Source organism: Cervus elaphus, chromosome 18 (assembly GCF_910594005.1).
Source record: "Cervus elaphus chromosome 18, mCerEla1.1, whole genome shotgun sequence".
Taxonomy (NCBI): Eukaryota; Metazoa; Chordata; class Mammalia; order Artiodactyla; family Cervidae; genus Cervus; species Cervus elaphus.
This window is the reverse complement of record NC_057832.1, coordinates 88,357,461-88,383,522: the sequence shown is the minus strand read 5'-3', so window position 1 is coordinate 88,383,522 and position 26,062 is coordinate 88,357,461. Positions and strand designations below refer to the sequence as shown.

General features: G+C 41.2%; 1 protein-coding gene across 3 annotated transcripts in view; it reads left to right on the top strand.

The window, feature by feature from the left end:
• POU6F2 (POU class 6 homeobox 2) overlaps window positions 1-26,062 on the top strand; it is a 487,855-nt gene that overhangs the window by 422,679 nt on the left and 39,114 nt on the right. For all 3 annotated transcript variants that reach the window (XM_043873489.1, XM_043873490.1, XM_043873488.1), the window contains exon 6: window positions 10,706-10,852. In XM_043873489.1, the coding sequence (XP_043729424.1) occupies window positions 10,706-10,852 (147 nt within the window). The remainder of the gene's footprint in view (window positions 1-10,705; window positions 10,853-26,062) is intronic.

Genomic DNA, 26,062 nt, shown 5'->3' with positions numbered 1-26,062 from the left:
TGGCCATTCACGACACACCAGGCATTCTGATGTTCCTATAATTTTGTACTTATTCTCTCTTTGGCTCTAACTGCCCTTCTTCTCCTGTCTGCTTAATTCATCTGCCTCCTGTCAATTATTTCCTGAAGCTTCCCTCACATCCATCTCTCCCCCTAGGGAGCTAGCAAGTTCCCCAATGTTCCCCCAGGTCACTAACCCTAACCCTAACCCTAACCACACCCCATTATCTTCCACTCCCCTCCCCCACTTCCTGTTCCCAAAATATCCCAACACCAATGGCAGTGACTCCACGCCCACGAAATGTGTCTTGGTCTCCATTCCTATTCCTATTCCTTCTCTCTCCCCTTCCCAACTCCTCCCCAATCAACTTCTAATCATCCTTTTTGATTCTAAGATCTTAAGTGCTTTGCACGCCTGAGGTCTACTGAGGGTCCCTTATCTGGGCTCTGGGCACCCCTTTCTTATAGCACTGGCTACATGGGGTGAAAATCAGCAACTCATCCATTAGACTGGGAGCATCTCAAGGCAAGAGACTCTTGCCTTGTTCACCTCTGTATCCCTGGGGCCTGACTCATCACCTGCTCCAGGGTTATGGGAAAATATCTGATGAACAGAACTGTCCTGAAGCTCCATAAGGCAGACCATGCCTTGTATTTCTTTGAGTGCCTCATCTTTTTTTGTCTTTCTTCTGCCCTCATTAGACCTATTTTATCTGCAGGGAGTCAACCAGTGTTAGGGAGTAATTTAAGTAGTTAAATGTGGGTGTGGCAAGAGTGTGCTGTGCTTTCCAATTGCTAGAAACTAGAATAATACCAACTGCTGTACCAGAAAAGCAATTGATTCTTTAAAAAAAAACGCCTTTTTTCTTTCATCCCAGGAGTGCTCCCAATCATTTGTTTAAACTGGATGATAGAATAAAAAATAAGAAAGAGTAATTTTGAAATATCAACAAATTCACCTAACTAATGTGCCATGACAATAGGCAATTGGTAAGAAGAGCGCTATTGTATGTAAGTCAGAAAATAGCATGAAACTCAATAAAAAGATAGATTTTCAGGTTATTAAATGGAGGACAAGACAGAAGAGGAAATGAGATGTGTAAGCTTGTGGTAATACAGTATTGGTCTACATGTAACTTGGATAAAATCTGATTTAGAAGTGGTGGTTTTCGTTAATACTGACCTCTCTGCTTCCAAATCAAATGTATTGGGGTAAGTTAAAAAGTTTTTCCCCTCAGCTCTGGGCTTGAAAATTTTATCAGTAAATTTTAAAATAAAACTTAAATGCATCCCTTCAGAGAGCTTTCTACCCGTTTTCCGCTGAATCACATTGTGCTGGCCAGACTTGTTTATTTCCTTCCCCTCCATTGAGTGTTCCCTGTTTCCTCAGCACAGACACATCAATCATCCTACAGAATCTGGACCCCAGCCCTCTGCAGACTCCACCTCTTTCTCCAGTGCTCTTCTAGAGCACTCTCTAGGGTGTTCATGTGTGTGTAGACTCTGTTCTGTCTACCTGCAATGATGTGCAGGGTTTGCAAAGCTATCTGAGTAGAACCTCACTTTTGATACTATCTCCAGTGACCTCCAGGAACCATAAACCATCTAAATGCCCAAGTGGCCGATACCTCCTGAAATCCCACCATAGTGATGCTGCACAAAGGGAGAGTATGTACCCCTCCTTCACCAAAGTCACTCTGGGGGACACATGGATCCATCTGGGGGCAAACAGCCCCTTCTGCTCCTGCCCCTGATGCCATCTGCAGCAGCTTTACTCTAGTCCACAAGATTGGGCTGGGGATGTAGACCCATGGCCTAACTGCATCTCCACCAGCATGGCCCAAGTATAAAAATAATAAAAGCCTTCATTCACTGCCTCCTTATCCTTCAGTTCCCAAATAACATCAAACCTGGAGCTTAAGCCCCCACACAGCCCCATCCCCACCCAGACACTCTTCTATATTCCCACCAGTTCTCTTGATTATTTCAGAATGTATCCCTGTATCATTTCCTTGTACATGTTTTGGTGTGAATCTCTAAAAGAAAGGGAGTGCTTTTTAGATAAAGTAGCAAGAAAGGTGTCGCTAAGGAGGTGACCTGGGAGAAAAAAGATGTGAATGGCAAAGGGTTACAGACATAGAAACAACAAGTGCAAACACCCCAGAATAGCTAAGGATCTTCAAAAGGCCCAGCATGACTCCCATTGAGGGAGTAAGGGGACAGAGAAGACTCAACTCTAAAACAACAGTATGGCCAGAAGTTCCTGGAAGGAATAAGAATTATTATAGCAAAACTTGCATCATGCTTACCATATGCCAGGAATTCTTCTAGTATTTTACATATTAATTAACATGTATTTTTCATACCATCCCTGTGAAAAATCACACCATCATTACTTCTATTATTATTCCCCTTTTCCTAAAACTGGAAAAAACAGAGATACAAAAGTGTTTAGATCCCTTTGGGCTGCTATAACAAAATACCATAGCCTAGGTGGTTTAATAAACCAGAAATTTATTTCTCACAGTTCTGGAGGCTGGGAGGTCTAAGATCAAGGTACCAGCAGAGTTGAGTTGTATTGAGAGCATTCTCCTGATTCTCACTGTGTCTTTATGTGGTGGAAGGGGCTAAGGATCTCTATGGGGTCTCTTTCATAAGGGCACTAATCCCATTCATAAGGGCACCACCCCCTTGACTTAAGCCCCTTTCAGAGGCCCCACTTCCTAATACTGCCATCTTTAGGGGTTAAGATTTCAACATATGAATCGGAGAGAGGGGTTACACAAGCATTCAGACCTTAGCAGTAAGGTCAATTGAGTTCCTGGCAGTCTCATAATTAGAACCCAGGCAATCTAGTTCCAGAATGCAAGCTCTCAATCCTTACATTGGGCTTCCCTGGTGGTTCAGACTGTAAAGAATCTGCTTGCAGTGCAGCAGACCTGGATTCGATCCCTGATTTGGGAAGATCCCCTGGAGGAGGGAATGGCTACCCACTCCAATATTCTTGCCTGGAGAATCCCATGGACAGAGGACCCTGGTGGGCTACAGTCCATGGAGTCGCAAAGAGTCAGACACAACTGAGCAACTAACACACACACACACACACACACACTCCTTACACTGTGCTGCTCCCCTTGCCCTTCTCATATAGAATGGCTCATTCATTACCAGTCACATTCTGTGCAACTCTGAGCGAGTCCAAGGTAGACAGATTCAGAACTGCCCTCCCAGGACTCTGAACCCACCACCTCCTCTCTCACAGACCCCACCCCAGACTGCCACTCCCTCAGATCTGGATACTGCTCCCTGGACAGCTCATCTTTTCCTACTTCCCATCTCTTCCCACCAGATCTCTCTCTCTTTGACTATAAGCCCACAGAGGGTAGGGAACATGTCAATCTATCTTTCATATCATCTCCCTCACACTGTGCCCAAAACATAGTGGGTACTGATTAAATGTTTGCAGGGTGAAGACTATTTATTAGAGCCAAGACATTTTTATTCTACTGAACCCTTTGAGTTCATAATAGTACTTTTTTATTGGAGTATAATTGCTTTACAATGTTGTGTTAATTTCTGCTGTACAAGAAAGTACAGCAGAATCAACTGTATGTGTACATATATCCCCTCCTCCGGAGCCTCCCTCCCCAGCCCCATCCCACCCCTCTAGGGTATCACAGAGCATCAAGCTGAGCTCCCTGTGCTATCCAGCAACTTCCCACTAGCTATCTATTTTACACATGGTATATATACAATCAATGCTACTCTCTCAGTTCATCCCACCCTCTCCTTCCCCCACCGCCCCACCCCCAACCCCATGTGTCCAGAGGCCGCTCTCTACATCTGCATGCAGAGTGAAGACTTTAATGAATGAGAGAGTGACAGTTGCCCTGTAGCACTGTGTTTGTATTCCACCCAGATCCCCTGGAATTCTTTCCTGTAATTGCCCCCGCCTTCTGCATGCATGCTCAGTCGCTTCAGCTGTGTCTGACTCTTTGCAATGCTATGGACGGTAGCCCTCCAGGCTACTCTGTCCATGGGATTCTCCAGGGAAAAATAATGGAGTGGGTTCCCATTTCCTACTCCTGGGGATCTTCCCAATCCTGGAACGGAACCTGTGTCTCTTGTACCTCCTGCATTGCCAGGCAGATTCTTTACCACTGAGCCACAGGGGAAGCCCGCCCCTGCCTTGGGGGCTTTCAAAAACCAGCACCAGCAGCCCTTCTTCCAAAGACTCCACTTTGCCCCAAGAGCAAAGAACCAACAATACCCATGTACTTGATTCCCAAGCCTCTCCTTCATCCCAGGGCTATGAATTGGGACTGTCTGGTGTGAAGGGTGGACACCAAGCTTCCGAGCCTCAGGCTGGAAACTCACACCCCTACCAGATTGGGATCCTTCCCTTCCCGCTCCATCCTGTTTCTGGGAAACTCAACCTCAGATTTCAGGTCATTTTCAAAATTCGTCTATGAGATACTATGGCTGGGTGTTGATGGAAAATGACTAGAGCATTCATGGAAAATACTGTACTTAGTGTAGCCACAAAATGAAAATAAGATATAATTTGTTCTGAAACTAGACTGAAATCAACATGACTTTGCCTTGATGATTCAAAGGTATTTTAGGAAGTTGCAGTGCCTTAGAGTCATCAAGAAAAATCTCAGACATGGTGATGAAAACTTCTGGTAGGCAGAGAATTGGATGGTCCGCTTCTAGGACTGTCTCTCCAGGGAGATGAGCAGAGAGCAAGCAGCAAAGCTTGGCTCAATATTAAAACTCACAAAACTGATTTCTAACTGCTATGAGGATTTCATAACACATTAATAAACATGAGACCAAAGGGAAAGGTCTAGTTGGACAAAACACACAAGCAAGCAGGTTGTTGAGATGAGTATGGCTTCCCTTCCAGAATTTGTCTATTGGTATTTCCTTGACCTTTAAGAGAAGACTTGAGGGTAAGAAGTGAAAGTACAGATTTGGTTAAGAGTCCCAGTGAATTAAGAAACATGTTTCACAGCATAAGAAAAGTCAAGTACCTCATGTATAGCAATGAATTTGAAGAGCCATGTTTACCCTGTTTCTAGGCAACCACTGCTAGTCATTTGTGGCTTTAAATGGGGAATGAATGGTGATCAATGTGTTTATGAACATCCTCATTTAAAAACAAATGGCACCACAGTTTCAGAGTTTTAAATTGTAAACTTAGTAGCAAAAAGAGCTGCTCCAAAATCCATAGTCTATAAATTCACATAGCTCATGAGGAGAATGATAAAAAGATCATGGGCATTTATGCTCCAAAGAAAGGTTGAGCCTGCTGCACCCATTATTTCCTCTTGGTATAAAGACATAGATATAGAATATAACACTATAGCCAAATTGCTGCCTCATGCTGCCAGATTTTTGTAAATAAGATTTACATTATTAGGATAATGCAGTCAGCAAATTTTCATGAAAAATAGAGTGCTGCTAATGCTCAGATTCAAAAAACCTGAATTCTTTAGCAGGCTGCAGAATGTGAGTCTTTCAGAGAAAGAGAAGCTGGGGCAAGACATGGACACCCCACCACATTATCTATGGTGACATTTATGTGATGTCACACATGTGATGTCATCTAAGAGTCCTCCTTGAAGAAACTGTATTAAAGCTTTTCTTTCTATCACCATTTAGGATCCACAGATAACAAGGATGTGCATAGAGCACTAGAGATTTGGGAACATGGATTTATTCTCTTTATGAGATGAGTACTCAATATCCCCATTGATATGTGAAGGTAGAAATCAACCACTGCAAATCCTAAGGGAAATGTTTTTTATAAATCTACTTCCTGCATGCCTTCACTATCAAATCAGCAACTATGAAATAGACTCATTCACCATATTTTGACATGAAGAAGGAATTAGACTGCAAAACTGATGTCCTGGAATCCTAACAAATGTTGTAAACCGAGTGTGAGACAACAGATCAGACAAAAAAGGTCTTCTCTTATTGGCCTGCCACCTACCTAGCCTGTCCTCAGAATCAAAACCCTGTTTTCTCTATAAATTTCTCTGTACATGATCAAATATAAGTCCAAGAGCAGCAGGTGACATCATGCTATAACTATGTATTCCTGATGTTCTCCAGCCTGAAATATTTTCAAACAGCATATTATCTTTTAAATCATGCAACTCACCTCATCTGACAGTCACGTTACTTGCTAATAGCTTTCTTCAGGCTACTCTTTGCAAACAAGCAAAATAGGGATTTCTCTGGTGGTTCAGTGGTTAAGAATCTGCTACCATTGCATAGGGCACTGGTTTGATCCCTGGTCTGGGAACTAAGCTCTTTTTTTTTTGTAACAAATTCAATAAAGATTTTATTTTATTTTTCATAAATTTATTTATTTTAATTGGGGGCTAATTACTTTACAATATTGTATTGTTTTTGCCATACATTGACTTGAATCCTCCATGGGTGTACATGTGTCCCCCATCCTGAACCCCCCTCCCACCTCCCTCCCCATCCCATCCCTCTGGGTCATCCCAGTGCATCAGCCCCGAGCACCCTCATGCATCGAACCTGGACTGGCGATCTGTTTCATATATGATAATATATATGTTTCAGTGCCATTCTCCCAAACCATCCCACCCTCGCCCTCTCCCACAGAGTCCAAAAGACTGTCCTATACATCTGTGTCTCTTTTGCTGTCTCGCATATTGGGTTATCGTTACCATCTTTCTAAATTCCATATATATGCGTTAGTATACTATATTGGTATTTTCCTTTCTGGCTTACTTGGGAACTAAGCTCTTGCATGCTGTGCATCAGGGCCAAAAAATAAATAAATAAAAATAAATTTTAAAATAAGCAAAATAAAGTTATAGAAAACAGTTAAAAATATAAAAGTGGAGAATGCAGTCACTTGTGTTCCTATTCTTCCCAGAGTAAAAGGATATTTGTGGAGGTCTGCTCTATTCTGATCAATTAATTAGTTTAAAATCCTGATGCACAACATGAACTGTGAGGATAATAGCTAGCATTATTTTTAGAACTTGATATATGCCAACTATTGTTCTAAAATATTTTTGCATCTGTTATCCACTTAATTTTCATCATTGCTCTATGAGAAGTGGTGCCCTGTTTACACCCACTTAACCTAAGAGAACATGAGGCCTGGTTGACTGAACGTCACAAGCCAAGGCAGTCTGGTTTCAGAGTGGATGCCCTCAGCTGCATGAATGGATGTGCAGGCTCTGTGAGGTCTGAAGTCCTTGTTTACAAAATTATTTCCTATTATTCTAGTATTTTATTCTCTAAAATTGAGGGAGCTGTCTTAAGAAATCTGTGTTCCTATTGGATTTTTAGACTCTCTGAGAAGTATAGAGCTATAGCTTGACATATTCAAGGCCCAGAATCCATATGGATATGACATGAAGATGCTGTCTCTCTGCAAATTCTCGCTTTGAGAGCTTCCACATTTATAATCAAGCATACACCAGAATGCAGCCTGTCTTTTGAATTGGGCTGTTGCAAACACAAGTATGTAACACAGTCAGACCTCATTGGGGCCATCCTTTGCTGGTTGGGTACATTGGCAGTGAGAGATCTGAAGACATATACTTGGCAGCGACTTCAAAATGCCCAGTTGGTCCCAGAATGTTAACATGCTCATTATGTGCATTTATTGTGCCCGGGCTCCCCACTGTCCAAATCTCCCCCGAGTCCCCAATCAAGAAGAAGTATTGAGAGGAATACTGCTAATATGACATGACTGAGGACAATACAGAGTGACATGACCGGAGGTGATGAAGAGAACACTTATGGTTTCCTGACTAGCCCCTCCCCCATCCCTGACACATATCTTAATGCATACTAACATCCCTGCCTTGGCAGTCCCAGACAGAAAAGCCAAAAGGTATTTATGAAGCTGCATCCATCAACAACATCAATGGTCCACCAGAAATGCTGTCAACTCACAGATTGACTTGTACCCACTGTCTGTATATACCACTCACTTCCCCACTTCACTTCTAACTCTGCTTCCAGGGGCCAGCAAGACATCTCCCCAGAGCCCCTACATCTTCACAAAGACTTAGGGATGCAGGATAGGAAGTAAGAGAGCCATCGAGTCACCATTTGCTTCATTAAGAGCAAAAAGCGGCAAAAAGAGGAACACGTTGGATTTCAATCTAGGACCAGGATACAGAGAAAATAAACAAAAAATAAGCAAAATCTGTACATCTGTGGTTGCTGAAGAAATCTTCCAAAACAGAAGTATACCCATTCCTGACCCCATAACACAAAATTTCAGGGCCTGATTTTAAGTGGGTGCTTTTTTTATGTTCAGAACAGTTCACCCTTTATATGATGCCTGAATTTATTGCAAATACAAGGATATAGCTGAATAACACACTAGTGTCCCAAACATTGAGAATTCCCAACTACACTACTGAATATATCCAGAGAGTGATTCCAAATTTTCTCATGTGAACTTTTGATTGACCTAGATGTTAGGAAAATGTCTTACAATTTTTAAAAATATGCTCTCATCATTAAATGGGAAGCACTATCTTTTTCAGAAAGCATTCTGTAGGTACTGATTTAAATGTTTCACTCAAAATTCATGGACAAAATTGCATATCCAGCATTAAAACCAAATTGCACATAATTTAATCTTTCTTTAAGATTAAGAAGCTTATTTTGAGATCTCCTTGAAATTCAGGAATTTCATTATGATTTCAACTTGTATTGCGTGAAAATAAATGTGAACATAGCAACTGGCAGATGACCCGAGAATTGTGTACCACTGGGCAGTGTGCATCCTGGTCATTTAGGGAAAGTATTCCTCAAGGGATCTTCTCACTTTGGAAGTGAAAAAAAGAACACACTATAAACTCTTTGACTTCAGGGAGTCAAGCCAACAAGAAGAATTTCCATTCAACATATACCATTACTTGCCTCATATACACTATACAAATATATTCAGAAAACCAAGATCAAGGCCAGTCTGAATCTTAAATCCCATGGTGGTAATCTGGGATAAGACAGGGTTTCTTTTTAGGCTGATGAATGAGAATATTTTTTCTCCTTAAAAAGAAAATCATTATTATCTTTGAGGAGAGACATAAAGGCGAAAGACACATAATGTAATGAGCTGAAAATGGATTCTCATTTCTAACAAAACCTGCTGGGTCAATGGAATTACTGTAGAACTAGTGCTGTGAAATTTGGTTATAAAAGAATAAAGAAACCAATAAGATAAAGATATCACATTAATGGAAGGGGAAGAATTATTAAATTCCTCTCCCTTTTGACATTTCCTCTGACAATTAGTATTTCCATCCTCATCAGATGATGTAAATGCTAGGCAAATTTCCAAAGGAATTAAGTCTTAAGATATGTTTTGAGGGAAAGGAGGCAGGGGGGAAGGGAAAGAAAGAGAAAAAGAGAAAGTAAAGAAGAAAGTCTTTTTTAAAAAAAATCATCTTTAAAAGAGCTTCCAGGACTGGAATTAAGTATGGCATTAATTTTTTTCCACCAAGTCTTAGTCTTGGCAGGTTTCTGCTAAATGCAGGAATTTCATGGATGCAGGAACTGGTGATGGAAAATGCATTATTATACACAACAATTGTTGTACTTGAGAGGAACTATATGGGAAAAATAACACCCTAGAATAAATACAAATGAAATTCATGTATCAAAACCAATACTGTGAAAAAAGTTTAAATGTTTCTTGCATTTATATCTAGTCATTAACCTAAATGCAGATTTTAGTTCAAGCTACACTTCTGCCTCATGGTCAGAAGGTCTGAAAACCTGTGACGTGGAAAATTGGCAGGATAAAGAATACTGAATTGGCCTCCGTGGAAAAACAAAATTTGGCAGCCATAACCTCCTCCTTGGGCAACTCCCCCCACCACCAGCCTCCTCAAATTTTCCTCCCTGGCTCACTCTTATCCCAGGAAAGAGGCCAAGGGAAGGCCATATATGAGCTCAAACTGCAAACCAGTGTCACCCTGACCATTCACCAAGGGATCTTCCTCCTTGACCTTGAATCCCATGGTTCGAGTGAAGCCCCGCAGAAGTCCCAACTCTAGACTCACCCTCAGAGAGCACAGAGGCTAGAGGAGTCTGTACCTCCGGACTTTGGTTTCCTTCTCCTTTGGAGAAAGAAGTGGAGCGAGGCATCTTCTTTACCAGATGTGAAATTGCAATTCACAAATGAAAATGATAATTCCTTTGCAGAAATCCCTAAAGTCTATTCCCCTCCTCCTCCCCTACTCCCATCCTATTTTAATACCACATTTGGTCTGGTTGCCTCAAGCAAAGTAGACATTTTCTCAATGTTTTATTTAGCCTAGCAAACAAAAACCCAGGGACTTCTCCAGAATTATTTCTCCACCTGGGGAGATCCTAAAGACCAAACTCACCCCTGGGGCCCACCTCTCCCCCTTCTGGAGCTCACCTCTCTCCCTCCTGGGGCTCCTCCCAAACTCAGGCTCCATTAAGCAGTCCAGTTGATGGAAAATATTTCCCTTCCAGCCCCATTTCCAACCTCTCCCAAACTCTGCAGCTTCAGAGGGAACATTCCCCAGGCCCCCTCGCTGGGTTCCCGGACCTTTGCATGAGCCATTTGGAGTGAGAACCTCCTTCCCAACGCGAATGTTTTTTCCGTTGTGCTGTGCCTGTGTGTGGTGGTTTCACCCTGATCTTTTCTCTCTTTGCAGCTGGTTAATAATCCACTAGCAAGTCAGGCTGCAGCGGCTGCAGCAGCAGCAGCCATGGGCTCCATAGCAAGTTCACAGGCCTTTGGCAATACCCTCTCCAGTCTGCAGGGGGTCACGGGTCAACTAGTTACTAATGCACAAGGACAGGTGAGTGGGAGTGGGAACAAGAGTGAATTTGTATGGCAGCTTGAAGTCGGAAAAGAAATGAATTTCTTTTGCATGACAGTGATATGTAACCGCAGTCATTTATGGCAAATAAATAATGTTGACCAGCAATGTCAAGAAGACGAGAAGGCTTGGGAGCTGTTTCTCTATTTTAGAAACAAGACTGCTTTTTTTTTTCCTTCCCCTAGAATGTCTACTAAGTTTTATGTGGGTTTTATTTCTGTACGATGACTTGTGTTATGACCTTAATTAAAGAAATTACTTTTCAGGACTGGGAGACTCTTGCTAAGAAAAAATCAGTTACATTTTACAAGTAAGATTTTCTGTTTTGTTTTTAATTTTTTTCATTTTTTGGATACTTGGGTATTGGAGGAAACTGGTAAGTTTCCTTCCCTAATTGCTCTAAGATTTCTAATTAGCCTTAAGAAAGCCATTTTCTGGGGGATCTTGCTGGTGGTCCAGTGGTTAAGACTCCATGCTTCCACTTCAGGGGGCAAGGGTTCAATCCCTGGATGGGAAACTAAGATATCATGTGGTGCACTGTGCAGCCAAAAAATAAAATAAAAATTTTAAAAATTAAAAAAGAAAAGAAAGTTAATTTCTGGATGTATGGGGAGGTGATGGGAAACAATTCAAGATGTCCTGTAAAGGAAACAAAGAAAAGGTGTGAATTAGAATAAACCAACTGTCAGTCAACACATGTGCCCAGCCTCTTGCTGATTCTCCCAAGAGCTTAGTGGTCTCTTGCGTACTTGTTGATTTACTTCAAGCTGCCAGGGTCAGTAAACCTTCCTCATGTCACCAGCAGGCACGTCTGTTCCCTCCCACTGCACATGGGCCTGCATTGAGGCCACTGAGACTCTGACAGAACTTTAGATGGAAGTCGTCCCTCTTCAAGGCCCCAATAAACCTGAAAGCTGCATGCAGAACAGAAGAGGGTGAAACCGATGGTATCAGGGGTGCCCTCTCATTCAGAGGCCTGACACAGAGCCCGGCCTCGCTGCGTAGGGCATCTGGTTCTCAAACATTCCTGTGTCTGATGATGAAATGCAAGAGAGAAGCAGCTTTGCATCCTTGCTGATATTTTCTTCTCCCAGGGTTATTTTCCCAACAGCAAGGTTACTCCTGTCTGCTTGGCCTGCTCTGGGGGAACAGGAATTGTGATATCTTGAACTTGGCTTTATTTTACATAAAGAGTAAACAGAGATGCATTATAAGCTAAACTGTCTCCAGCCACAACCCAGGGGGAAAAAAGAGCTGACCTTGTTATATTTCCTGGGCGGGTGCAGGATTGTCCCGTCAGAACCCCGAGGCCTGAACGATGGAGCTTGTCAAAGAGCGGCCCCAGGTAATGAATCATCTTATCACAGGTGCACACCACACATATTAAAGGAGGGATGTATGAACACCATGCCCTCCACAGTCACCTTTCAATGTCAGCTTTAACCCTTGTTCCAATCCCTTTTCATCAAAGGATCATTTTATGCAGCCAGCTCTAAATGGAGGCTCTCAAAAGCCTATTAAGATTTCTGGAGGGATGGGGTATTAGTGTGGAGGAAAAGTTGGTTTTAATATCTATAACTCATACTCAGATCAGGTCCATCCTGGAAGCTGTTTCCTACAGTTGAGCCCAAAATAGAACACCTTGATGCTTTTCTGCCAGGCAACTGACTCTTGAAATGTAAATTTTGAAAGTCCAAGATAGACACCATAACCACTAACTTGTATTTGCCTCTGATTTCTCTTGTCCCCATGCCCAAGGAAAATATACTACTATGCTCCACCTCTTGAGTATTTGTGCTGGAGAAAATGCTTTAGTGTTGAGAAGGAATTATTAGGGGCTTATTCTTCTGATGATGTAATGGCTGATCTTTGCTAGTTACAAACCTGCCTCCTTCTCAGGGCCTCGAGTTACGATGTTTGCTTTTTGTACCCTTTGCCAGCTCTCATCCCAGGGATGGCTCTCCCAACCCATAAGTACTCCTAAGGAATTGGAATTCAAAGTTGAAGCTTGATTGGCACTCTGAATATATTGAATAAAAGTTGATTTTAACCATAATTTTTCTATCTTAGAAATTGTGTTAGGATGGGTGATTTGATGTGGTACACAAACCTTCTAAAGGTAAAAAAACAAAACAACTTACAGAGAAATCAATTATGCCCACTTGTGAAGTCTTGCCTGAGTTTTAGACATGTCCCAATGTCGTCATGTCCTCCTCCCAGTGCAAGACCAAGATGCTCTCATTTCCAAAGTAGTGGAACTGGCCACACTGATGCGGCACTGTGCCTTTTTTAATCTTTGTAATTTAAACACCATCATCTTCCCAGAAAAAGGTGCATGCCCTGCATCTCTTGGCATCAAGATACTCGGTTGAGCTTTATGAAAAAGTCAAATTATACTCCCCAAAAGGCAAATATTATCTGTTGTGTGTGTGTATACTCCTTTGGCTTCTGTTACTGTGGTCCAGAAGATAAGACTACTTTGGAATCAGGTGATTGCAATTGTCATGCTCAGACTGTCATGTTAACTAGGATTACAGCGTGCAGCCCATTTTCAGCTCCTTAAAAATCTCTATGGAGCTTTTGCAGAAAAGATACAGAGAGAAAGCTCTAAATATATTTAGAGATCCCTTCATTTGAGTTCTTGACATCAACTATTTTTTAAATGTGAAAGTTTATGTGGAAGCCATAACACTGAAATCTAAACTAAGTTAGAAAAGCATGTTTCACTCCACTGATAATTTGCTACAAGTAGGTCTGTTGAGGCATGCAGGGACCTTGTGTTATCAGAAATGCTCTAATCCTTGATCCCCACTGATGAGATTCTCTTGGTTCCCTGGAAGCCAATGTGGGATTACACAGTAGTTTAGAGTCCTGGCTGAATTCAGACCTACTTGCCTGAGAGTGGGTTTAGGCTCCACCTCTTTTTTGTCTTTTGACATGAGAGTAATGATTTAACTTTCCTCAACCAGAGCCTCATCCTGTGAATTCTAACGCAACCCCCGTGAGGCAGCCTGGGTCACTGGCTCCAGCTCAGAGGGCAGGAGGTCCTAGGTCTGCCTCCTTGGCTGGGCAGATGCCCACATAGGGAGACATTTCCCAGATCTTCCTTCAGTCTCTAGGCTTAGACTCAACAGGAAGACATCCTACCACCTGAGACTTGCGGTTTTGCTTCCCAGGCTTGGAATCTCACTATGTTTTCATTTACCAAATCTCAGTAAATTTAAAGGACATCTCAGTATAGTTAAGGATTTTTTAGTTTCTTTTATTTTCCAAGTAGTAGTTTTGAAGCAAATATGGAGGGAAAACCTCAGACATTTCATACCCTTCTAACCCTGCCATTCATTAGCAGTTAATTCAGAAGTCAGACACTGGTCCAAAGAGTGAATAATTCTAACAAAATACTTCATCATTTTCTTTACATTTTTAAATTAATTAATTCATTTATTCACTTGGCTGCTCCAGCTCTTAGTTGTGGCACAGAGGATTTTTAGTTGCAGCATATGGGATCTAATACTTTGACCAAGGATCAAACCCAGGCCCCCTGCATTGGGAATGCAGAGTCTTAGCCATTGGAACACCAGGGAAGTCCCTAAAAAAACTACTACATTCTGAATTCACAAAGCACATATCTTACCCAGGGATGTTGACATATTTTAAATTATATCACATATAACTTCACTGTGAGGTGGGAAGGTACCAAATGTCTTGATGATAATTAGTGATAATGAAACTGACAATGGCTGTCACAGTGCTGAGAACATTTTGGTTCCTTCTGTTTCCGTGCAAGTGGGGAAGGTAGGCAATAGAAAGAATGCTAGCTCTAGCTAGCATTGAGTCCAAAGTCAGTCAATTACTAGCTCTGTGACCCTAGGCAAATTACCTGATCTCTCTCTGGCTTCAGTTTTATTTTAAGATAAAAATAATCAAAACTAAGCCCCTAGATTATGAAGTTATATGAGACATGTTTGAGAAAAAACCTACTATAACACCTCAGTATGCCATTAAAGACTCAATAAATGATTATCATAATGTTCATCATCATTTAGAGTTTGTCTAACATTTTTTGGAATGTTTCTTTGGTCCAGATATGCAGCAGAGGCAGCGCAGTGCTCAGGCAAAGAGAACAGGCTCTGTAACTAGACTGCCATTCACCAGCTGTGAGACCTTGGGCAATGGATTTACCCTCTCTGTGCCTCAATTTCTGCATCTGAAAAATGGGGATTATTACAGCACCAACCTCTAGGACTAAAGGGCTTAGAACAGGGTCAGGCACATAATGATCATTCAATAATACCATCATTCAATAAATGCTACCTATTAGGATTAATCAAGGAGCTGTGTTTTTGGTTTATAACTGTGCACTGGTTCATAATTCTGCAGTGTCTGAGGAGTTTGAGAATGTGAAAATCTTAATAGTAGGACATTAATTTCCTTTAGAGAAATGCCATCCCTACCCTGGATAGTTCAATAGGGATATGTGTATATGTGTGTGTGTGTGTTCCTAACACTTATTCAGTGGGTCTGTTCAGGATTTGGCAAGTAGATTTACCATCGATTTGTTCAGCTATAGAATTGGTTTCCCTCAGGCCCCCGGCAATATCTCCTTATTGGCATTATTGCAGAAAAGTAAAAGCAAATGAAATTTTATTTTATCCTGGGGCTAAAGAAAGCATTTTACATTTTAACTGAAGCTTAGAATGTTTCCTGATGAAATTAGTTCTGGACCACTGTGAAATTTTCTTAAGTGGCAGCAAGGCAAGTCAAAAACCCTCCCTTCAGTCTTTAAAGAGCCAGTCAAGTGAAAAAAAAAATCAACTAAACAATATTACTCTTTTATATATATAAAGAAGAAAAATTTAAAGGACGTACCCATTCAGGTTAACAGAATACACAGCATCCTGTGAATAAACGATGGCTGAGCAGAGCTGCTTTGGCGAGAAGGAAGGGTGTGCTGTAGTAGGGGGTGCTTCCTAAGTGACCCCAAGGCCATAATTAAACAAAAACAATCTGCTGATCCTAACAGTAGCCTAGGCTGGAGAGGGTTGGATGAAGAGGCAGGACCACCGCTGGTAACAACTGGAAGGCCATTTCAACATCATAGCTTTCTAAAGTGGTGAGAAGTACATGTCTTAGAATGAAGAAACGTGATGCTGACATTGGGATAGCCCTCTGAATTAGAATAATAGTAAAGCTCCATAGAATCTCTAGAAGGCAAGAGGGTAGCTAAGAACATTGACTTTGAGGGACACGGGTCTGATGCGAACACATATCTAGCTCTGTGGCCTTGGATAAGGTCTAGAACCTTCCTGGGCCTCTGTTTCCTCATCTGCAAAGTAGAAGTGATAAGACTTCTCACAGTCTCTTGTGGTGGGGTTAGACGTGATAACAGCAGGGAGACTGCTGAACACAGTGCCTGCTAGGTCTTAAGCATTTAATAAATTGTATTCATTGATCCATAAGTTAGTGCTGTAGCTATTGTTTTTAGGATGAAAAAGCAGCAATTGATGCTGAACTGTGAGTTGGTAAAATCGTTCAGTACATATGGGAATCTCCTGGCTGTCCAGTGGTTAGGACTTAGCACTTTCATTGCCAGGGCCAGGGTTCAATCCCTGGTCTGGGGATTAAGATCCTTCAATCCACACAGTCAAAAAAAAAAGAAATAAAATAAAGTTAAGTAAGGTCATTCAACACATAATTCAGTTAGAAAGGAGAATCTTTTAGAATCACTACAGTATGAATGAATATAAAGTTATCATAAATGCAAATCTTAGCCAAAGGATTGAGATATAATGAACTTACACATGTCTGTTGAGGCCCTCTGTGGGTCTGACTAGGTCTGTCTGTGTAGGACAGATAACACAGCCACAGCTGCCCGTGTTGTGAAACTGACTTTAAACTTTACACAAAGGAACAAGTCGATGGTAAGTCTGCTTTAACAGTGGGACTAGAGTCAGTGAGATGTGTTCGATGTATCCAGCTAAAACCAGTTGAGTGGGAATTTAGGAATTTCACTTCAACTTCTGTATTTCATTTTTTATATTGAAACACATTAACTCTAGAGAAAAATAAAAGTTTTTTACATAAAAAATAGTACAAAAGACATTCTTGATAAGCCACCCAGATAGTAACCTTTTTCCATACAAGCTTAAGTTCTTTTGCTTATTTTTAAAAGAAATAAAACATTCCTGATACAGCTAAGGCCTTAAAACTCCTTCCATTCCTCTCCTTGCCTTCCTCTGGTCATCACTATGATAAAAACAGTGATTCCTTTCATGCAAAATTTGCATTTTTACTACAAAATATTGATTTTTAAAGCTACAAAATCATTACAGAATACCATCTTAATACAACAAATAGGATATATTATTTAGAAACTTTGCACAAATAAGAATCAAACACATTTTAAAAAAATTCAGTCAGTATCTAAAAATTCCAAGTAGGCATCTGTATATACTCCTGCCCCCAAATATTATGAACAGAGCAATAGACACATGTAATACATTCAACCAATGAGTTTGGCCATGTTTTCTAAATCAAAGCTCAAAACGATGTGAAAAAAAATTTTATTTTCTCATATCTAATCACTGTGTTGTTCACCTGGAACTTAGAGTATTATGAGTCAATACTCTATATGTCAATTTGAAAAAGATTTTATTTTTTCATTTGCAAATATCATTATATGAAGGTTTTTTTAAGGTGTAAAAATTCAATCACATCCAGTGAAATACATATAAAATAGCATTGTTTAATAGAATAACAGCTCATTCTAGGGACTGGGAAATCTATGTTTATGGGGTAAGTAACATTATACGAATTTTACCCTGGCTTCATCCAAGTAATAAAGATAAAACAATAACCACAATAAACCACCTCAATCTTTCCACTAACATATCAAATTTCCCCTTTGAGCCCAGTTAGGAGCTCTATTTCCTCATTTCAGGAGAGGCCATTGCATTAAAGCAGTGCTTCCTTAGATGTGCCCCTCAACACTCCTCACAAAAGGGGGTTCTCTGAGGAGCTGTGAGAGGTGCTGCAGTCTATGAATACACATGAGGCCTGGCAGGGGACCCACCCCACCCAGCAGATGAGCCAAAAATCCCTTTAATTTCTTTAACCCTGCTTTCCCCAAATTCCCTATCCACCCGCCATCTCCTTTGAATTTACAGTTTGGAAAATGGTTCAGCAAGTAACTTACTTGCATCCCTATCCACGTTTTTGAATAATAGTGTTCAGTTGCCTCAGACTCTTTGTGACCCCATGTACTGTAGCCTGCCCGGCTCCTCTATCCACACAATTTTCCAGGCAAGAATACTGAAGTAAGTTGCCATTTCCTTCTCCAGGGGATCATCCCAACCCAGGGATAGAACCGGTGTCTCGCGTCTCCTGCATTGGCAGGCGGATTCTTTACCAGGAGCGACACCTAGGAAGCCCTTTGAATAATGACTTTGATCAAAAAGGAGCCACCTCCAGGAAGGTTCTGCTCGGTCACGGGGTTGGGAGTGGGAGGCTTTGCGGTGATTTCTGCGCTGCTGTTTTGAGTGCACACACCTGCATTGCACATTTTTGCAGAAAGAAGGGATCCCACGCCACTGAGAAAAACTCCCAGGGGTTGCAATCCAAGCACCGTGGGCAGACAGACAAATAGGTGGTGGCCGCCAGGCCTCCCTCTGCGGTGCGCTGGCTGGACCTTTGGCACCTGCTGTCTCTGGGTGGGAGTAGGATGAAGGTTCCTCACCATTCTGAGAAGGGAGGTGCCCCTCGTGGGAAATGGTGCTAATGAGCCCCAGTGGCCCGCAGTGATCCAGGGAGATGGATTTGATGAAGGCCTTGCCTCTGCAGTGGCTCAGCTGCTGACACAGGCGACCTAATCAGGTCTCAGAGGCGGTCAGCGCCACCAGCAGACGCTCCAGTCCGTCCCTCATTGTGACAGCGAACTGTTCAGCCCAGCCCTTGCTACCCGGCCAAGGGTCAGCTCCTCTCTCCTCTGGCTCCTTCCTTACAGCCACCATTTCTGAAATGAAAGGGTTAATCCTGTTAGTGTCATCATTTCCAAAGAGCTAGCCAAGTTAAAGAGCTGGAAAATGAAGCACCCTCAGAAATCTTTATACCTTCCTCCCGGAGCAGAACTCAGCAGAGCAGCGTGTCCTGACAACTAAAGGGATGGACAGATGGACAGAAACAGGATGAAGAATCCAGTTTGGGGGATTCCCTCTGAAGACTAAACCTGAGCGAACCAGGGTCTCTCTCATCTAAAGCAGTGATTTGGATTACAGTGCTGATACTATTTTCCCCCGCTCGGGTTACTACATTTTTTAAAAGAAATTCTTTCATGAGTATTACATTTTCCTGGAAATAGGGAAATGTTTTCTTGTGTAGACTCCTAGAGTAAGACAGTTAGGCAATCTTTCTGGCTAAAGAATAAGAACGGAGCCAATTAACTAAGGGAGCAACCGAATTAACAGCTGTGATTCTAGAAAGGCAATAAGTTACCAGACTCCAAGTTCCCTCAGAGCTAGTCTGACTTTTCCAATCTTTGTTTCAAGAACATAGTTTACATTCCAATTAGTGTAAACTTAATGGCAAAATAGTATCACTGAATAATGTTCATGGGATTCATTTCAGCATGCAAAACTCTTCAGCCATCTTACGTCTTAGAGTGGTGGTAGGTTTTTAGCTGAATGCTCCTTTAGGCTAAGTGATTTCTAGAAAAGCAAAATGGAAATCCAGCTCCCCACACACCGCAGCTTCACTGTGGAGCAGGTGTCATATGTGGTCCCACAGGAGCACTTCACCACAGGTTTGATGATCCCAGCTGTGCAGACGAGCAAACTCTTGGGAGAGATCAGGCAGCTCCCTGGGATGATGCCTTTAGTAAGTGGCAGACCTGAGATGTGAGCCACAAATCCGTATCCATCCTCCGGCTTCTACGTCACCTTCTGGGGTTCAAAGACCCAGGTTCCTTTTCTGGATGCTCAATAGATTTGACACAAATCCGGAAACTGCATTGCCCCATCTATGAAGGGGAACTGTAATTCTTTTCCTGTCAACCTCAGAAATTTCTCTTGATGATACACAAACCCTCACACACGAAACTGCTAAGAGCTATGCTGCTCCTGCTGTTTAGTCACTCAGTCGTGTTAGACTCTTTGCGACCCCACAGACTGGAGCACTCCAGGCTCCTCTGTCCAACAAGTTCTCCAGGCAAGAATACCGGAATGAGTTGCTGTCTCCTTCTCCAGGGGATCTTCCCAACCCAGAAATCGAAGCTGTGTCTCCTGCTTAGCAGGCGGATTCTTTACTACTAAGCCATCAGGGAAGCCCAAGTCTTAAGTGAAAATGAAAATTCCTCAGTCATGTCCAACTCTTTGTGACCCCATGAGCTTTACAATCCGTGGAATTCTCCAGGCCAGAATACTGGAGTGGGTAGCCTTTCCCTTCTCCAGGGGATCTTCCCAATCCATATGCAAAATTAAGGACCATTTATTTAAAAGGTAATTCTGTACTGTGAGTCTGAGAAACCACTGATCTTAAGTTACACCCTCAGTTTAATAACAGCTTTTTTGTAATGGAAGAAAATATTACCACATTAAACAAATGTATCAGTTGTTAAGGGGCAGCTTAATTCTACAAATATTAAAAAATGTAAAAATTATGGGGATTGTGTAGTTGAGGAAATGTTATATATTTGATAAATCAACCAAATCCAGCATCAGAAAGACTATACACTGGGCTGCTGATGATGGCTCTCCTTTTAGTAGTTTTTAGTGAAAAGTCAGAGATGAAAGTAGAAGCTAGTTATGTCTCAGTTTTTCCAAATAAAGGGTGAAAATTAAACTTGATTTGGGTCATGGGCAACGAAAGAGAGGAAGTGCTGAATTTTGACTTAGCATCCCTAGAGCAACATCAGCTTTTTCTGCAAGCAATTTTTATGGTTAAGCAGAACATTCTCAGAGAGGGGAAAATATCAAATTCACATGTGAGACTCAGTCAACTTCCCAGTTTGTTCATTGTACCATTTACTACACCATATGCCCCAATAATGCACCCAACTTTCTTGTTGGCCCATGAGTTGTTGACATGATGCATTCTTCTTAGAGATGTAAGCATCATATCATCAATCAGAGATAGCCAGCAATGGAAAAGTCACAACTCAGAACAGCAAGAGGAGCCAGGTTCAAGTTCAAATGCACAGAAGTAAGCCTTCATATGATCCAATGGAATACTATGCATTAGCCGTAGAACATTGCTCCAAACTGCTATTCATCTCACCACCTAACACATTCCACCTTGTAAAAATAACAGTACACATTAGATGCCAAGAAGTTGTCATAAGTACAGACTTCAGAATGTGTCAAGATGTGATATGATTTATACTTACTAACAAATGGCGTTAATCAAGCGGCACACAGACACACAAAGGAAAACACTACACACCCCTGACCTAACACTTGTCAATAGATATTCACAATAGTCCAGTCACAGAGTGATAGAGATAAAACGTGCAATTATCTGTGTATTCATTTGGAAGGCAGTCATGGTAAAGAGCACAGGCTTTCAAATTAGACTCCACCCCAAACAGCTCTGCGACCCCAGGCAGGGCCCCTCATCTCACTCAGTTAAGTTTCCTCTTCCTGGCAATGGAAGGCATTGCTGTCCTCTGATGGAAGCTGCTTGCAGCATCACATGTCTAAGTGCCTCCTACCATGCCTGCCATATAGTTGTCATTTCACACATATCATTCTCTCCCCACCTCTATATACTTTATCCACTGCTCCAAAGTAAGTTCTATTTAGTATATTGAAGTTTTATATGGAAATGCTTTTTTTTATGCTTTTAAGCATAATGCCATCCAGTATTACCATATCTGATGAAAACGACATTTTCTGTTTTACTTAACTTTCTTCACTTTTTTAAACCACTGTACTAACATTTCAGGGTTGTTGTCAGGAATAAAAGCAATAAGGGATGTTAAATGCTTGGCACAGCTCCAGGTACATACAGAGTACCAAGCGAGCCCTGCCTCTCTCCCTCGCTCTTGACCACCAGGGTTTTGAAACCCATGGTCACCCCAGCATGCAGAGAGGGCCAGTTGGATGATTTTTCAGTCCACTGCTCACACTATTAATAACGAAGCAGGCTGACTACCTTGTTTTCTCCACATTATCAGCAACAGAAGGCTAAGTGGTGTCTAGCTTGCCTCTGTAACATGACTACGTGGCTGAGGACAGGACAGCACCCACTTTTCCTCATAACAAAATGTTGTACTTTGTTTAATCAAAAAGCAGAGCCACAAGGGTTTTACCTGCGGGGTTCATTAAACTATTGTTCATTTCTTATGATGCTCTAGAATAAAAACATTTCTGTCTACCTTCAGTAAAGTTGCAGGTGATATTAGCAAGCTCTCCCATGCCACCAAAAGGAAGAGATGTAGTGATATGTACAGCTAGAGAAACAAAAATCTGTTTCAGAGAATTTGAGGATTTGATTGCAAGTTGAAACTGATTTTAATGTGAGGATCTTCTCAGTATAATTGGTTACAAAAGAAAGTTCTGTAATATAAAAGGTGATACCCTTAAGCAGAAAGATACTTAAGTCATTTATGTTTAAAAGGTGATGCACAGGGAATTCTCTGTCAGTCCAGGGGTGAGGAACCCGCACTTTCATTGCCAGAAGTGCCAGTTCAGTCCCTGGCTGGGGAAATAATATCCCACAAACCAGGCACACAGCCAAAAATAAAAAAGTCTCCTACTAAAAAAAAAAAAAGTGGTATACAAATTGCTTAGATGAACACAGAAGAGAGTGAGATGGCATGCTACTCAGAATTCTAAGAACTCATTCTGAATTTTTGAGATCCCAAAAGTATATACATTTTAAAATATTAGCAAGAGTTTCTGCTCCCCCTCAGCTCACATGGGGATAGCATAGTAGAAATAGAGATAATGCCGACGGTTTTACACATTTAAACTTGTTCCTGCCATCCTAATCTAGAGGAATCAGAAAGAACTAAGAAAGTACCCTTCTCAGAAACCGAATCGTGGTACCACATACATTGCTAGAAATGCCCCCCAAATTTTTAGAGAGGTTAAATAGGTCATTTTTTAATTCTGAGTTGATTAATTTATTGTTTTGTGACTAAATATCTCCATTGTTATTCAATGTAAGTATCACTATGCCAACTTCTACATGATTTAATAATCTAACATGATATATATGAATGAATTCATCTGGCATGATGAGAAACATTCCTAACAAGACTATACTTAGAACTTCGCAATTAACAATTCCAAAATTTGTATATTGGCATCAATTTTGATTTCTTTTGCTTAGAACAGGATAGCTAGAAAATCATTATATTAGTGAGATCTTTTGCCTCTTTATTTTAATTTTTTTTTTAATTTGACTACACCAGGTCTTAGTTGTGGAACAAGGGATCTTTGATCTTCATTGCAGCATGTGGCATCTAGTTCCCTGACCAGGGCTTGAATCCAGGCCCCCTGCATTGGGAACATGGTGTCTTAGCCACTGGACCACCAAGGAAGTCCTGGTTTATTTTTAGTAATAAGTTACATTGTCCCATGACCATATTTGAAGTATCAGATGTATATATTATAGTATATATATCATAAATTGAAAGTGAAGTGAAAGTGTTAGTCACTCAATTGTGTCTGACTCTTTGAGTCCCCAGGGACTATAGCCCACCAGGATCCTCTGTCCATGGAATTCTCCAGGCAAAAATACCAGAGTGTGTAGCCATTTCCTTCTCCAGGGGATCTTCCTAACCGAGGGATTAAATTCTTATCTCCTACACTGTAGGTGAATTCTTTACCATCTGAGCCACAAGGGAATCCCATATCATATATTATACTTTGCATATTTATTTTATATACATTATTGACACACATATTATATTGTATATATGTATTATATGTATATACTTTGAGGGACATTTAAAATAGGAACCAGAAAATTATGAGAAACAGCTCAAAGAGTGCAATGGCCCTCCATCCTTGCAGTTATCAAAACCTGCCCAATGGTTAGGGGTAAGAGAGTGAAAATTGGTCACCTATGAAAATTAGGATGAAATTTTATGAGAAAAACGCATCAGCATAATTCTGATGAGTTATAGTCTTTGTTGTGAGAAATGAGACATTCAGTGGTCTCACGCTAAAGAACATTGAAAAAACATTACTAAGAGGAAATTGAAAAAGTAAAATATGGTAAAGTGATGAAGACAACTTTTTTCTGATTGAACAGATAGATAAATATTGCATGCAAGTATCAAAATACATTTAATTTTGCCACAACAATAGGTATTCTCTTCACAAAAAGCATATGCATCATCCTGTACTCATGAGAGTGGGTGGTAGTAAACAGATGCCTCTTTAATGACGCCCGGCATGGCTTCATTCCCCCAGCCCATCCCCTTTTCTTTCTTTTTTTAGAGGCTTGTTATACTAATTTAAATTCAACTTTACAACCTGAATGCTTGAATGCACTCACAGTACTAGGTGATGATAAATGCATGCAACACTTTCTTTTTTTCTTTTTCTTTCTTTCCTTTTTTTTTTAGAGCAGAGAAAGGTTTGTTGCAGGGCCAAGCGAGGAGTACAGGTAGCTTGTGCTCAAAAAACCTGAACTCCATGCAGCACACTCTTGAGCAAGTGCCTTCACTGACTCCCACTGCTCCAAAGAATTTGGGATAATGGAGATCACTGGTCCATGATTTCGGTTTTTTTCTATAATTGCTGTAGCTCTTTCTTCTCTCATTTGGGAAGAAATATATAATAAACTGTGTGTAGGTCCAGGGCTTTATTTAAGAATGTTTACTAAAGCTTCTAAGGGTTAAGGCTGAGTCAAACTAAAAAGCAATAGCTAACTTTAATCTGATTTAGTCACTTAAACTGGCATCAACGGGCAAAACCAGAAATACTTCCTCACATTCTAGGTATTTTTTTGCTGGCATCAAAACTTAGAATCTTAGGCAAAGCCATGTAAATGCTTACAAAGTTCATCTTTCTGCAAAATGATGGCTTCACCACGGTTGTGATTCTCTCTGCAGGGAAAAAAAGTGTTTCAGCAATTCCACAGGGCTGACAACTGTAAAGAAAAAAAAAACTGTAGTCATTGGGGAGAAAATTGTAGTCATGTAGTCATCCCATGTAGTCAAGGGATGATGAAAACAAATGTTTCCAGTTCATCTTTAAGTATTTGTTTTTGTTTTCTGGTACATGGACTATCTGACTGGTCAAATACAATGAGCATTATAGTGACAATTAAAATCTCTAAAGAGAATTAGAAATTGAAGCATTAGATATTATTTATAAAGATTTTCATTTCTTCCATTGAAAATAACATGAGTGGGCTTCCCTGGTGGCTCAGTGGTAAAGAATCCACCTGCCAATACAGAGGACAAGGGTTCAATCCCTGGTCCAGGAAGATCCAGCTTGCCTCAGAGCAGCTAAGCCCACGCACCACAACTATTGAGACCATGCTCTAAAGCCTAGGAGCCACAACTGCTGAGCCTACATGCCACAGCTACTAAAGTCCATGTGCCTGCAGGCTGTGCTCCACAATAAAAGAAGCCGCCACCGTGAGAAGCCTGCACTGAAATGAAGAGTAGCCCCTACTCATCGAAACTAGAGAAAGCCTGCACACGGCAGCAAAGACCCAGTGCAACCAAAAATAAATAACATGAATAAATCTAAAAGTAAAAGTGAGAAGCTACAAGTTTGAAACCAAGGCCATGATGGGCTGAAGGCATTTGCTTTTGTATGAAATGTCACACTTGTCCCTGTTATAAATAATTGCATATTGAAATATACTTTTGTTTTTATTCCAATTAGGAGTCAGTAGATGGCAAAATCATGACATAGTCACAGATTAAGTGGGAATCTTTGAGAGCATGGTAGAACCATGTAATGAATTCACATGGATCCTTGTGATGGAATCAAGATGGCAGAGGTTATGACTGTAGTGTGGTCGCTGAGGAGAAACGTTGTCTGGTGAAAACTGAAGAGCATTCCCCACTGTGTGCCTGTCATTTCTACTCTGCCATGGGAAATGGGCAGTTTCAATTATGTTCTTGGGGACCAGATGTCCCAAGGGATCTACTTCCCACCTACCTCCCTACACCCACCATGAAAACTCAACCCTTATTGATAACTGACTTCAAGATGGCAGACCCTTTAG